Raw genomic sequence first — 13,467 nt, forward strand, 5'->3', positions numbered from 1 at the left:
GGTGTCTCCTCTCTGGTCTGGCTGTTCAGAAGGAAGAGACCACAAAGTCTGCAGAACAGAGAAACAGACTGGGTGTGGCCAGTGGGAGGCTGTCCCTACTTGTCTTGGTGATGTTACCTCAGCAGTACCTCGAGAAGAAGAACAGTGCCACACCAGAAGCCTGGTTGTTGTTTCCAGGATCAAGCAGCAAACTGATTTGGAGGGTCCTGAGATGCCCTTTTGCATCTGAGGTGACCTAGGGCATGTCCTTACAGGTTAGAAGCCTCCCTGAAGGGGTCCCCTTCACCCTCTGCCCAGCCATGAGCACCTCCCTGTGGGGACCTTGATCACCCAGGCCCTGGAGATGCTTCAGGAAGATGGGGGTCCCTGATGCAGAGATCAGATCAGCAGAGACAGGGTCTCTGTCTCACTGCAGTTCAGGCAAGAGTCACTGTGACAATGAGCACAAAGGACCAATACAGGGAAATAGGGAAGGACACATGCCCCTTCCCCGGCCCCGGGGTGTGGGTTTTCTATCACAGCCACCTCATGAATTTCTCATTTTTCTTAGCCAGAGTGTCCACCCACACCTTCCAAGGAACAAGGTTGACTCATTCCTGCCTCCTCAGAGCCCTTCTCTCTTGGCCAGAGCTGCCCCCTCATCTTGTGGTCCTACCCTCTGCTCTTCTGCTTTTGGGGACAATGAGTGAGTTAGTGTTCTAATTTTGGAGACAAAGCTCATTCTTGTTTATATGCTCCTCCATCATCCACTGCCCTTTTGATATCCCACAATAACATTGAATCTCTGAGCCTCAGTTTCCTCACAGGCAACATGTTGTCATGAACTCCACTCCTCAGAGTGGATGCATGGTGGTTGTGCCTGGGACATGGGAGGGATCAGTCCTCGTTGGATTCCAGATCTGATGGAGATGTGTGGGCTGAGATGTGAGAACATCAATGCTTGTGACTCCATAGTCAAGGTGGACAATGGATATGCCCCCTTGGGAGTCCCAATCTGCTCCTAATTTCTGAAATATGCACCACACACACTGCAGAAAAAGAGAAGCAAAAGTTCCCAATATCAGAGGCATCAACAACAAATAAAACAGACCAGAGCTGAGTAGTTTCCACTGCCTGGGAACAAGCAAGGGGTCATGGGAGTCCTCACATGCAGGGAGGGGATTTGGAATGAGAAGAGTGTTGGAAGCAGTGTTTCTCCCTCCCTACAATTAGGACCCTGGAATATCTTTGCCCACTGACAGGCCATGGTCAACACTGAGCCACGTGCCCTGCATGTGTGTGAAGCAGACTCCATCCAGTCTAGTCTGACATGGGCGTTTGTCCAGGTGTGATTGTGAGGCTCACCTTGGAGCCATCCCTGCCAGGCACCTCACAAGTAGATGTTAAGTTTAGTGAGTGCACACAGTGGGGCAGGCGCTTTAGCCCTTTCACATGTGAGTATCAGGAGAGCCTTGGGAAAAACTCTCCATGGACAACTGGGTATGAGGGAGGTGAGTGTTCCACAGGGAATGGACACCAAAGAGATACCCACAGAATGCCACATACTGGTGTGAAAGACTGTCTACAGAGTCACTGAAGGGACTAAGGTTTCTGAGAAAACACTAAGAATATACAAAACTCAATTTTAAAGACTTCATTTATTTATTTTTAGAGAGGAAGGAAGGGAGAAAGAGAGGGAAAGAAACATCAGGGTGTGGTTGCCTCTTACCCACCCCCTACTGGGGACCTGACCTGCAACCCAGGCATGTGCCCTGACTGGCAATCAAACTGGTGACTCTTTGGTTTGCAGGTCAGCATTCAGCCCATTGAGCCACCAGCAGGAGCTATACTAGTTTTTTAAAAACTTGTGTTTTGATTTTTCTTATTGTTCTGCCATGCACAGATATATTTTCTTTTATTTCAATTAAGTCCAATTTCTAATCTTTTTTTTTTGCTGCTGCTGCATCTGGATTTTTAATTACATACTATTTTTATTGTAAACTTTTATTTTCAGCTTTATTGAAATATAATGGAAATATAACTGAATTACGTTTTAAAACTCATGTTTCTTTTACAGGCTTCTGTTGCTCATTTATTTACCTATCTTACATTTAGAAGTATGGTTCTAATTTCATCCTCTTTCCCCCAAGTGCATCTTTGTCTAGTGATTTAATATTTCATCCAATAACACACAAAATTTCCATACTTGAATATACATCTGAACTTTATATTACATCGTCCTTACCTATTATGTCCACATCAAATTGTTTTAGTTACAGAGGAGTTATAGTGTGATAGGGACCACCAAAAAATAGGAGTTGTCTTCTGGAGGGTGGGCCTCTTGTAGTATAGGCTTCCCCTGCTAGGTGAGTGTTCTAGGAACCCATCTGTATCAGTGTACCAGCTGATGTTGTTATGAGAGGCTGTGCTCAGCTTCACTGAATTTGTTTTGAAGACTCAACACACTTGCCCATTTCACTATGGGTGATTTATGAGCGCTGAGTGTCCAGTAGTTTTTGAGCAAAAACAGCATGACCCCAGTGCCCCACCCTTTCTATTCACCTCATCTCACTTTGAGTGAGGTTTTTTTATTCCTAGATGAAAAAAGATTTCAAAGGGAATTGTTTTGCCAATATGGAAGAGCTAAAACAAAAAAGGGCAGAAGTACTAAAAGCATCAAAATCAACAAGTTCAAAAACTGTTTCCAGCAGTTAGAAAAACGTCTCAATAGGTGTTGCATCAAATGGAGAGTACTTTGAAGGTGGCTGAAGTTTAAACATGTAGGAATAAATACACAATATTTTATAAATAAAATCTGGATTTTTTAGCCCCCCTCCTATACTTTCAGTTTCTGGTTGAGCTAGTCCTCCCCTACCTTCACAGCTGTACTTTTTATGGTGTTTTCCTACATTTTCTTAGATTTTTCGTTTTTCCATGTTGGACTGTAGTAACAACTTCTTTAGTTCTTGGTATACTTTGTGGACTGAGGTACATTTATAAATTAAAATATTGGGAGATGATGTCTTTATATGCTCAGTCACCATTTCCCTTGATAAAGCATCTGTCCATCAGTATAAGTCTTTTCTTCTGCTGTTCAGAAGTGTTTTTGAAAGGTATACACATGTGTTTGTAAGTTTTATGCATTTTGTATTACATTTATTCCTTAGAATTTTAAGGTGAGGTTGTGATTTCTTTGTGCGTAGAAAAGCTGTTGGTTCAAATAAGTTAATATTATATAAATTACTTATTTTATTTCATTTTTTACTGTTGACAGACTTTTATCATTGAGTCTCTAGGGTTTTCCAGTATGCTTCCCTTGATATCCCTTCACATATCCCTCCCTGGTATTCAAGGTCTTCAGAAAACTAGCTCATCCTGCCTTTCCATCCCTATTTTCCACTCAATACCCCTACCAGTATAGAACAACTACCAGTCATATAAGGGCAGGTTCTTGCATTGCCAAAAATTCAGTTAAAAAAAAAGGCTATAATCCATTCTAAGTCTTATAATACACCCTGTGTTTTTTCTTGGCAACAAGCCTGGTTGCTGAATTCATAGAGAACCACAAAATTTTGTGAAAATACAGGAATTTTAAAGGTGTATTTAATTTGGAGAGCTTGTGCTACTGCAAAATAATATTTCAAAAGTACAAAACAATAAGAATAAGCTCTAATTCCAGGGCAGGGTTTCAAGAATTTTCTGTAAGAGTGGATGGAACTGGATGACATGTTAGGGCAGCTGGCCCTTTGGTTTTGACCTTTTCTTTCCCTTGGACTTCCGGAACATTCTCACATGCTTCTTTTCCACATCATAGCTAACTGTGTACTCTGTAGGTTCCTCTTATCTGAAGTCTCTGCTACCCCTTAATATATGCAGGAAGTTCCAGGCAAAAACCAATGTTCAATTCTTGTTCTGTCTCATTCAGACAGCTCCCTGCAGATGGTTCAGAAGTGATTTCTACCATTAGAGAGCTACTGTGTTAAGAATTGTGATTGTTTAACTTTCTAAAACAACGTTTTTTATTGAATTCATTGGATGCTGCCTGGAATGATCTGGAACTATGGTCTGCTCTGGGCAGGGATTAATCATGGTTCAGCTGTGTTCTTGAAAGGGTGAGAGGACCTTCTAATTTCAGACTGAAACAAAAGATGGGAGAGAAAAGAGGAAGCAGACATCGAACCAAATGGAGAAATATTTTGTATTAGGGTCCAGAAGACAAAGAAGTAGAGATGTGCCAGAGGGCTGGGAGTCAATTTAACAGAAGCTGAATTAAATCCATTGAATTTAGGGTTCTAGGCACATCTTTTTAGCATCCCATTTTGTATCTCTCTGGGTGAATGCTTGTTTGTAACTAAATCTGGTTGACAGTCTGTAGGCCTCAGGATCATGTGGACAGTGTCCCACTTCAGGGATGTCCATGTGTCTCTCTTCACATTAGTGCAAGGACCTAACCTGAAGCAATTTCATCCCCAAACTGTGAACAAGCTGACAATCCCTGGGGAAAACTAAAAAAAATGGAGGGCTCACAGCCCATGAATACCTTCCAAAGCATTTCTCCCATTGTCCTCAATTGTCAGGAAACAAAAATCAAGCAAGGGAAAAGAAAAGTGTTTGTTTGGGACTAAAAGAAATGGCAAATCCAGGCACACTGATTCACGTAGAAACCAAATTAGTGTCTTACTGGAGAAAAATTCACCATATACATAATATTCTCATCAATTTTCTTTGAACACTCAGATAAGTAGGTCTGAGAAGAGATTTGTCTCAGGACAGAGTGAATCCCTTGGCTGATCCCTCAACCATTGCTTAACTGCACAGAACTCAAAGGGAAAGGGGAACCCAAGGTCCATATTGATCATCTCATGTCCAGTCAGCAGGCATGGGAATAAACTCAGTCCTGGATTAGCTCTAACTCAGACTTCATTTCAAATTCATTCAGCTGAAGGCTATTGTTCTTTAAACAGGGGTATTCTCTGTCTTGAAACTAGTTTTTCTTATTTGCAAGGTGCTCATTGCATGCCCAGTGACCGGTTATGTTGACCTGATGACCAAGTACATGTTATACTAGACTTACTTAAAGAAAATATATGTGGGAGCATATCTGAGGGGGTTTCCCCTTGCCTTTTGGGTATGAGTGAGCTATGGGGTTCAGATTTCCATAAGAATATTGTCTATCAATTGGTCTGTTCTCCAAAGCACTTAATTCCTTCAGGCTTCTAAAGGTCAGAAAGGCCTCAATTTCCATTTTACTCTTTGCATATTTTATGATGTGGCTATTTAATCAGGTTTACACAACCACACCTGCTCTGCATTCAGTTACTCTAGATATATAATTGCCAAATGACCAGATATTGACAGAAGTATTAGGCAAGCCAGATATCAGATACGTGTATGCAAAGAGTCTAAATCCCTCCACCTCTAAACAAATGACAGGAAGGTTTATTGTTGTTTGTCTCCCTAAGGTAGGTTCCAGAATTCCTCCAGATGTGGCTGTTATTCTAAGAGAGGAGAGGGAGGATCAAGATCAATTATATAGATGATATGGAAGGTTGACTGGATGTTGGAAGCCAAGAGCATTTCTCTTCTCTTCTCTTCTCTTCTCTTCTCTTCTCTTCTCTTCTCTTCTCTTCTCTTCTCTTCTCTTCTCTTCTCCTCTCCTCTCCTCTCCTCTCCTCCCTCTCCTCCCTTCCCTTCCCTTCCCTTCCCTTCCCTTCCCTTCTGTTCTGTTCTCTTCTCTTCTCTTCTCTCTCTTGTCCTCCTCCAAATCCTCCTTCTCCCACTCCTCCCTTTCCTCATTCCCTTCCTTTCTCTTCATATATCCTCTCTCTTACTTCCACTCCTTCCAGACACACACATAGACAATGTATCTTTATTGTGGATATGCTTCTTTCTCTTCTTCTCAACAGTCGTTGAGTCAGCAATGCTTCCACTTCCTCATTTTCATTTTCTTATCTTAATGTAATAACAGAATCCACTGAAAAGCCTCAAGGACTCCCTGGGATCTTTTTGTCAGGTGGAGAGTTCTCTTGAATTGAGACACTTTGTTTGCATTTTAAGGATTTAAGGTGCTGATTTTCTCTCTTTTTAACTTTTATTTTATTGTTGTTCAAGTACAGTTGTCTCCATTCCCCCCCCCCACACTCCCTCTGACCCCAGCCATGCCCACCTCCCTCTCTGATTCCACCCTCCTTGGTTTTGTCCAGGTGTCCTTTAGAGTTGTTCCTGAAACCCTCTTTTTCCCCTTTTCCCCCATTATCCCCTCCTATCTCCCCTCTGGTTACTGTGAGTTTGTTCTTTATTTCAATGTCTCTGGTTATATTTTGCTTGCTTGTTTGTTTTGTTGGGTAGATTCCACTTACAGGTGAGATCATATGGTATTTGTCTTTCACCACCTGGCTTATTTTGCTTCACATAATGAATGGATCAAAAGACTATGGTACATTTACATGATGGAATACTATGCAGAAAAGAGAAAGAAGGAGCTCCTACCCTTTGTGACAACATGGAAGGTGCCAATTTTCTAATACCCAGCATGGATTCAGAGGACATGAGAGCATCTATAACTGGCATTGCTCCACACAGGCACACACGCCAGTCTCTCCATCTCTTTCTGTGATCATTTTTACCCCCATGCCTTTGGATTTTGGACAAGATTCTGGAACTTATCAGCATATCAAGTCACAACTTGTTAGCTGAGAGGAACCCATCATGTTAGATGCATCTAAGTATTCTTTTTGCTCAGTACTGATTTTGAGGTAGTGAACAGTGCCCTTGATTTTTGAATGTGGGAGACTTCTTTTTTGTTTATTCATTTGTTGAGTATTTATTTTATTATTTTATTTTATTGTTGTTCAAGTACAGTTTTCTGCATTTACCCCCTACCCCACCCCTCCCACCACAGCCATCCCCAATTCCCTCCCTTGATTCCACCCTCCCTTGGTTTTGTCCATGTGTACTTTACAGTTATTCCTGAAAACCCTCCTCCCTTGGCCCCCATTATCCCCTCCCACTTGAGCCTAGCCCATCACCTGTGTATGGAACCAAGCTTCTCACTGCACCAAGACTTTTTTTTGCCTCCCATTGCTAACTCCCATCTCAACTCTCAACACCTTCTTCTTTATCCCACACACTGCCATCAAACTTAAATGTTAAATTTCTGTACCCTTAATATTATTCCATCAATTTGAATCTTTGCACATACTGCTTCCTACAAGACCTCTATTCTCCATGTATTAGAAAAGTCCTACTTATTTTCTTATATTTTATTATAGGTTTTTCAAAATTTACAAAACCTTGGGATATCCTGTTTTACTTTACCTTTTTAAAGAGTTTCCAAGACAGCTCTGGTTGGTGTGGCTCAGTGGATTGGGTGCCAGCGGTGAACTTCAGGGTTGCTGGTTTGATTTCTAGTCAGGGCACATGCCTGGGTTGCAAGCTGTGTCCCCAGTAAGGGGAGTATGAGAGGCAACCACACACTGATGTTTGTCTCCCTCTCTTTCTCCTTTCCTTCCCCTCTCTCTAAAAATAAATGAATAAAATTTTTTTTAAAAAGAAAATAATAGATCAGCTGGTTGAAGGTGTCATCTAGTCTGTTCCCAGCATCAACATCTGAGCTTCAACTTACTGTCCACGGGTAATGTTGATTGTGATGGTGTTGATGGTGGTGATGATGGTGATGATAGTGATGATGACGGTGATAATGGTAATAGTGATGATGATAATAGGTACAATTAATATATCTTGAGTAAAACTCATATGCCAGGCTCTACTCTTTCTAAGCCAGGGGTTTCAAAACTAAGGCCAATGGGCCAAGTCTACTCCCTCATTCTATTTTTATAAATAAAGTTTCATTGAAACACATTGTTCATTTACATATTTCCCATAACTGCTTTCACACTGCAATGGTAGAATTGAGTCATTGAAACAGAGATCTGAAGACCCACAAAGCCAAAAATATTGAGTATTTGACTCTTTGCCTATAAAGGTGGTGACCCTCGTTCTAAGTGGTTTAGACACATTACCCATTCAAAGTTCCCAGCAAGCTAATGGGATTGGCACTCCTACTCTCCCAATTTTATGCATGTTGAATTTGAGATACAGAATTTAAGGACCTTTCTCAGAGTTCCCAACAGCATTATCAGTGCACCTGGGCTTTAATACACAGCATCAGACTACAGCGTTGAAGTGCTTGGTCACTCTGTAGTGACCCTTCGTATGTGGCCTAAAAGGTCAGAAGCCCATCACATCCACACCCCTCTCACCTGGTTTTAAAAGTCCAATCAGATTCCTGGATTCCTCTCCAGATCTGAGCCTGGGTTGACATTTCAGACAGTCTGATGTTTCCCCCTATGGTTTCAGGTATAAAGCCTATTGGGACACTATCCTGCTGTTGTGTCCTGATGTTGTGCTGGGACCTCTCTATGATATTTTCATGTTGTACTGAGAATGTTGTTTACAGTTTTGGGCTAAGGGGAACTATGCTCTTCTCCTGTTTTCCATGACTGTATCTTTGGGCAGATGTGCAAGTGATTCTCTAGGGCATATCTTCTCCAGGTGTGAGACTGCTTATCGTAGCTGCCCATCACTTGCCCTGACCCAGAAAAGTCCCCAAGTTGGCTGAACCCATTTGTACACTTACCAAGTAGTGTGTGACATGGTACTTGCTCCACCCTCTCTCCAAAATTAACATCAAAATGAAAACAAACAAACACGTGTTTATCATCCCAGAACTCACAATCTTGTTTAATTGGCACCACAGCCCTGAAGGAGCCATCAACCCTACCAGTCACACAGGAGACACGAGAGGCTCACAGATAAGCTGCCACTTGCATGGGGCCATGCAGGAGAGTGTGGACTCCAAGTACAGATGTTGCAGGAGAAGCCACATAGGAAGCACCTGGTGAAGAGAAAGGAGCTTGCAGAATCCAGACACGGTGCTGGGATAACATTCTGAGCTTGCACCTTCCAAGCTGGACGTACATTTTAGTCCATTGGCTTAATTACTCAACCATGTTACCTGAGTCTCTGCACTTAGAAGGGGAGGCAAAGAGCAACTCACACCAGGGAATGTGGGTATCATAAACAAGATATTCACAACACAGTGTAGGAATAGAGCATGAGACAGAGTGAAATAGTGGGCACAATCTCCTCATGTGGATGTAGCATTGCGTTATTGAGATGGTGGAATGAGAGAAGCCAAAAACTGAGGAGATAGCAAGGCATGGGCAATGTTCATGATGGAGGAGCCTTCCCCAAGGAGCAACTGCAGCCCCTGTCATTACCTCCAGCAGTAATCACACTGTATCAATTGTTTAGGTCCTCAGCACCGAGTTCACACTGTTTGTGGCTCCAACTTTCTGAACCTTCATTGTCATCATACCTTGCATGTGTGATTTTGATCTAAGTCTCTGTTGCAAATCCTGAGGCATGTGTGTGCTTCATCTTCAGTTCACCTGTGAGAACCCTCTTCGACTGTGCCACTCTTGATACACCAACACCCCTAGCACCACCAGGACCAAGGCAGACAGACCTATGCGGATGAGATTCTCCACTGTGTAATCTGGGCATTGAGTGCCTGGGGACAGGGAGGAAAAGGTCATGGTGGGTAAGGCAGGTCACACTCAAAATGGCAGCCGGGGCAGATGCTTAGACCCCCACCCCCTTGAACATCCCAGTCCACAAGCCGAACAGGTTCAGTTACTTACCACTTGTGGCATTTGGGGTCTGCACTGATGGGGTGACAGTAGAGGGAGCCCCTGAGAATCAGGAAATCAGAGAGGGTGAGGAGCCAGAAGCCTGCCAACCCAGCATTCACTCAAGGATCTGGCTAATGTCTCCCTGCTCACACACATTTTCATCTACTTCCACCATGATGCCTTCCACCACTCTAGGTGAGGAGGCAACCCTCCTGTCTCTGATTTCCTCACATTTAGACCTAGCTTTCAGGTCTTAAAAACAAAAAGGGTTTATCCACACACACCTCATGCCACAAGCTAAGAGTGAACATGTTAAAAAAAACCCCTTGAAATTTAGCATTTATGTGGTCTCTGATCATTCTGGTGCATTAGTCCAATCTAAACATAATCTCCTGAAAATTAGAGTCTTGAGGTAATTCTCAGATGACAGTCCTGGGTCCATGAATGAGAGGTTGTTGCCCAGGGGTTACTGAGTGTCAGGGAGAAAAGGTGTGAACACTTGGGGTGAAACTCTTTGCCCAAACTCAAGCAGCTGTCTCCACTCCTGAGTCTGCAGTGAATACCTGCAACTGATTTTCTTCTGTTATTTCATTTACACATTACTTACTGATTCACTTTCTAAAGTGTTATAGGCTATCTAGAAATAGATTTATGTACATATGTATCTATATACATGTATATATAACATATATTATATATGTATATTCACATATGGTGTATATTTATACATAAATATGTGAATAATAGGTATAGTTGTATACATATGTATATAATATATATGCATTGTATAATATATTTTATATGTATAAATATGAGGAGACATGTATATTAACATATACATGAGTGTGTGGGCACATGCATACCTACATGTATGTATTGGTAATGATGATAAAGAAAAATTAATATTATTAAGTAAAATGTGTAACAGATAAGTCAGATCTATGATTATGAAAATATACAATGTAGTAAGAATTGGTTAAACACTTTAAAAATGATGAAAGGTATTAAGAGTATATAGGGTCCCCAGCCAATTTAGGAAAAGATTTTAAAATCAGAACCTTGAGAGTAAATAATGAGTAAAATAATGAACCACATGAAAAGACTGCTGACATTTGTCACATAACAAGTTCCCATGTCCTCTGCCTAAGCTGTTTTACTCTAAAAACTTAACCACGATGTAAAGAATTGTTGTTTTTACATACACCTGTTTTTTACATATGTACCAAACATTCATTGCAGGGTGGGTTGCAATATAAAATGGTTGGCAACAAACAAAATGCCAAATTTTAGAGCATTGGTTAAATGCAACTTGCTCCTTCCAAGCAAGGGAATACTAGACAGCCATTAAAATGTCTAAAGTGGCTCTGGCTGGTGTAGCTCAGTGGATTGAGTGCTGGCCTGTGAACCAAAGAGTTGCTGGTTCAAATTCCAGTCAGGGCACATGCCTGGGTTTCAGGCCAGGTCCCCAGTAGAGGGTGTGGGAGAAGTAACCACACATTGATGTTTGTCTCCCTCTCTTTCTCCTTCCCTTCCCCTATGTCTAAAAATAAATACATAAACTATTGTTTAAAAAAACTCTCAAGTGGACTGATATGTATGGATACCAGACCGTTCTTTAAAATGTATTAACTTCATTTTTTAAACATAGAGCAGTTCAGAACAGTGTCTATTAGATGCTGGTCTTTGTCTATGCACAGAGCAGTGGTTATAGGATCTCCTTGAATATTTGGGAGAAAGGTAGAAGAGTGTGGTCAGTGGCTGACATTGTTGGGGAAACTGAGGAATGAAACCAATGCTAACAGAGAGTGAAAGGTGCTATACTCCCTGTTCACCACTTGGGAACAATTTCAGCTATCTGTCATGTCCATGCATTGCCATTGAAGGAGAAAGAAGGAGGAGGAGTAGGACAAGGAGAAGGAGAAAAACCACAGGACCTGGAGAAAGAAAGGCCTCCTTGTTTTTTTTCCATGATGATGCATTCCCCACATGAGAATGAGTGCCTAGTGGCAGACGGCAGTGCCTGGATTCAGAAGAGGGTGGAGGAGGGACAGACAGACATGGGGCATGGAGGAAGGTAGTTGGCTGCAAGCTCATCCAGACACCGCAGTAGTTGGAAAGGAAGGAAAACACCCCAGACAGCTCCTCACCTTCCACCTTGAGCTCCAGGGGGGTTGCTGGCATTTGACAACAGGAAGGGCGCACTGTTGAGTGACCCATAGCACCTGTAAGTGCCCCCGTGGTCCAGGGTGGCGGGGCTCATGGGGAAGTTTGCCTGAAACACCCCATCCTGGGACCAAGCCCTGATGTGCAGAAGGGGGCCGACTACCCCTGCCTTGAGCAGAAGAAACCCATCAAACAAGCTCCCAGTCTGACACCTCAGGGTCACATTCTCTCCTAGGGCCACGGTGGGGCTTGGCTGGGCTGACAGAGTGGGTGACATGTTCTGGGGGAGCAAGGTTGAGAGAGAGAAGACCTCGGTGTTAGGGGCCGCTTCGTCCTTGTCCACCCATCCCTGGACCTCAACTGAGATGACACTCTGAGTGTGAACTGGTGAGGGAGCTCCTCACCTGCCACCAGGATGTCCAGGGGGTCACTGGGGGCCGACCACTCAGAGGAGAGACTGTGTCCACTGTAGCACCTGTACCCGCCCCCGTGGGAACCGTTCACCCGGCCCAGGGAGAAGTCGGTCTGAGAGAGCCCAACCTGGGGCTGCCAGCCAAGTTGCTGGGGGAGCTCCTGTTCCCCATCTTTGGACAGAGTGAAATCTGTCACAGCTGACATCAGAGAGACACTGGAGGGTCACTGTGTCTCCAGGGGCCACCACGGGACCTGGCAGCACGGAGAGGGATGGTTTCCTAGACACACCTGGAGGAGAGGGAGCTCATGTTTGTAAGAGAGTCAGGCTTCCTACTCTCCCCTCCCTCCTGGGTCTCCCCACTGCAGATTCTGGTGTGTCACAGGCTGCTGGAGCCCTGAGCTCTCTCACTATAACCTCATCCTACCCAGTGCCCTCACCTGAGATGAGGCTCTGCTCCCCTGCCTGGAGAGCCAGGGAGTTCTGGGGGAATGCTGCGAGTTTCTCACCTGAGATCAGGAGCTCCAGGACGTTGCTAGAGGAAGACCACACACAAGGAGAACCTGAGAATGCACCATAGCACCTGTACATCCACCTGTGACTTGGGTTCACAGGCCCCACAGTGAAAAGGGCCCAGGACCACCCATCAGCTCGATGCTTTGAGGCCAGGCTTTTGAATTCGCTGTTTCTGCCTTCATTAGACAAAAAAAAACCAGTCGAATCCCTGCCAGGAGCCACAATGCAGGGTCACACTGTCTCCTGAGGCCACGATGGGGCCTGACCAGGCTGAAAGGCTGGGTGGGTCAGACATTCCTGGAAGAGAACAAGCCAGAAGTGTCAAAAGAGGAGACAATACTTGAGGACATTGTGCTAAGTGAAGCGGGCCAGTCACAGGAGGGCAAACACTGCACGATTCCACTCATCTGATTGATGAAGCAGAGAGCACAATCAATGGTGGTCAGGAGGGGCTGGGGAGAGGGGCAAGTGGGGGAGTTTCACAGAGATAGAGTTTCAGTTTTGTAAAATGGTTAAGGTCTAGACATCTGCTGGACAACATCGTGACTATACCTAACAACACTGCACTGTGCACTTTAAAATTTAACAGTTTGGGCCCAGGCTGGTGTGCCTCAGTGAATTGAGTGCTGGCCTGTGAACCAGAGTCAACAGTTCGATTTCCAAGTCAGGGCACATGCCTGGGTTGCAGGCCAGGTCCCCAGT

At 43.7% G+C, this 13,467-nt stretch overlaps 1 protein-coding gene across 1 annotated transcript; it reads right to left on the minus strand.

Annotated features, from left to right (window-relative positions):
• Positions 1-8,738: 8,738 nt before the first annotated feature.
• LOC123826703 (leukocyte immunoglobulin-like receptor subfamily A member 5) lies at positions 8,739-12,878 on the minus strand. Its single transcript, XM_045850710.1, has 3 exons — positions 12,759-12,878; positions 9,684-9,734; positions 8,739-9,553 (listed from the first exon to the last, which is right to left on the minus strand). Exons 1-3 carry the CDS (start codon positions 12,838-12,840, stop codon positions 9,423-9,425), a joined length of 264 nt encoding a protein of 87 aa, XP_045706666.1. The 5' UTR covers positions 12,841-12,878; the 3' UTR covers positions 8,739-9,422.
• Positions 12,879-13,467: the final 589 nt, after the last annotated feature.

The sequence above is a fragment of the Phyllostomus hastatus genome, unplaced genomic scaffold, assembly GCF_019186645.2.
Source record: "Phyllostomus hastatus isolate PE091 unplaced genomic scaffold, TTU_PhHast_1.1 phas_contig_843, whole genome shotgun sequence".
Classification (NCBI taxonomy): Eukaryota; Metazoa; Chordata; class Mammalia; order Chiroptera; family Phyllostomidae; genus Phyllostomus; species Phyllostomus hastatus.

What these genes read in the sequence shown, in the direction of transcription:
- LOC123826703 (XM_045850710.1), bottom strand. Translation starts at nt 12,840, where the DNA reads ATGTACAGGTGCTATGGTGCATTCTCAGGTTCTCCTTGTGTGTGGTCT. An exon ending in CCTGGAGCTCCTGATCTCAG is followed by an intron (nt 9,735 to 12,758) that starts GTGAGAAACTCG and finishes CCTGATTCTCAG; the next exon opens with GGGCTCCCTCTACTGTCACC. An exon ending in GACCCCAAATGCCACAAGTG is followed by an intron (nt 9,554 to 9,683) that starts GTAAGTAACTGA and finishes CCCTGTCCCCAG; the next exon opens with GCACTCAATGCCCAGATTAC.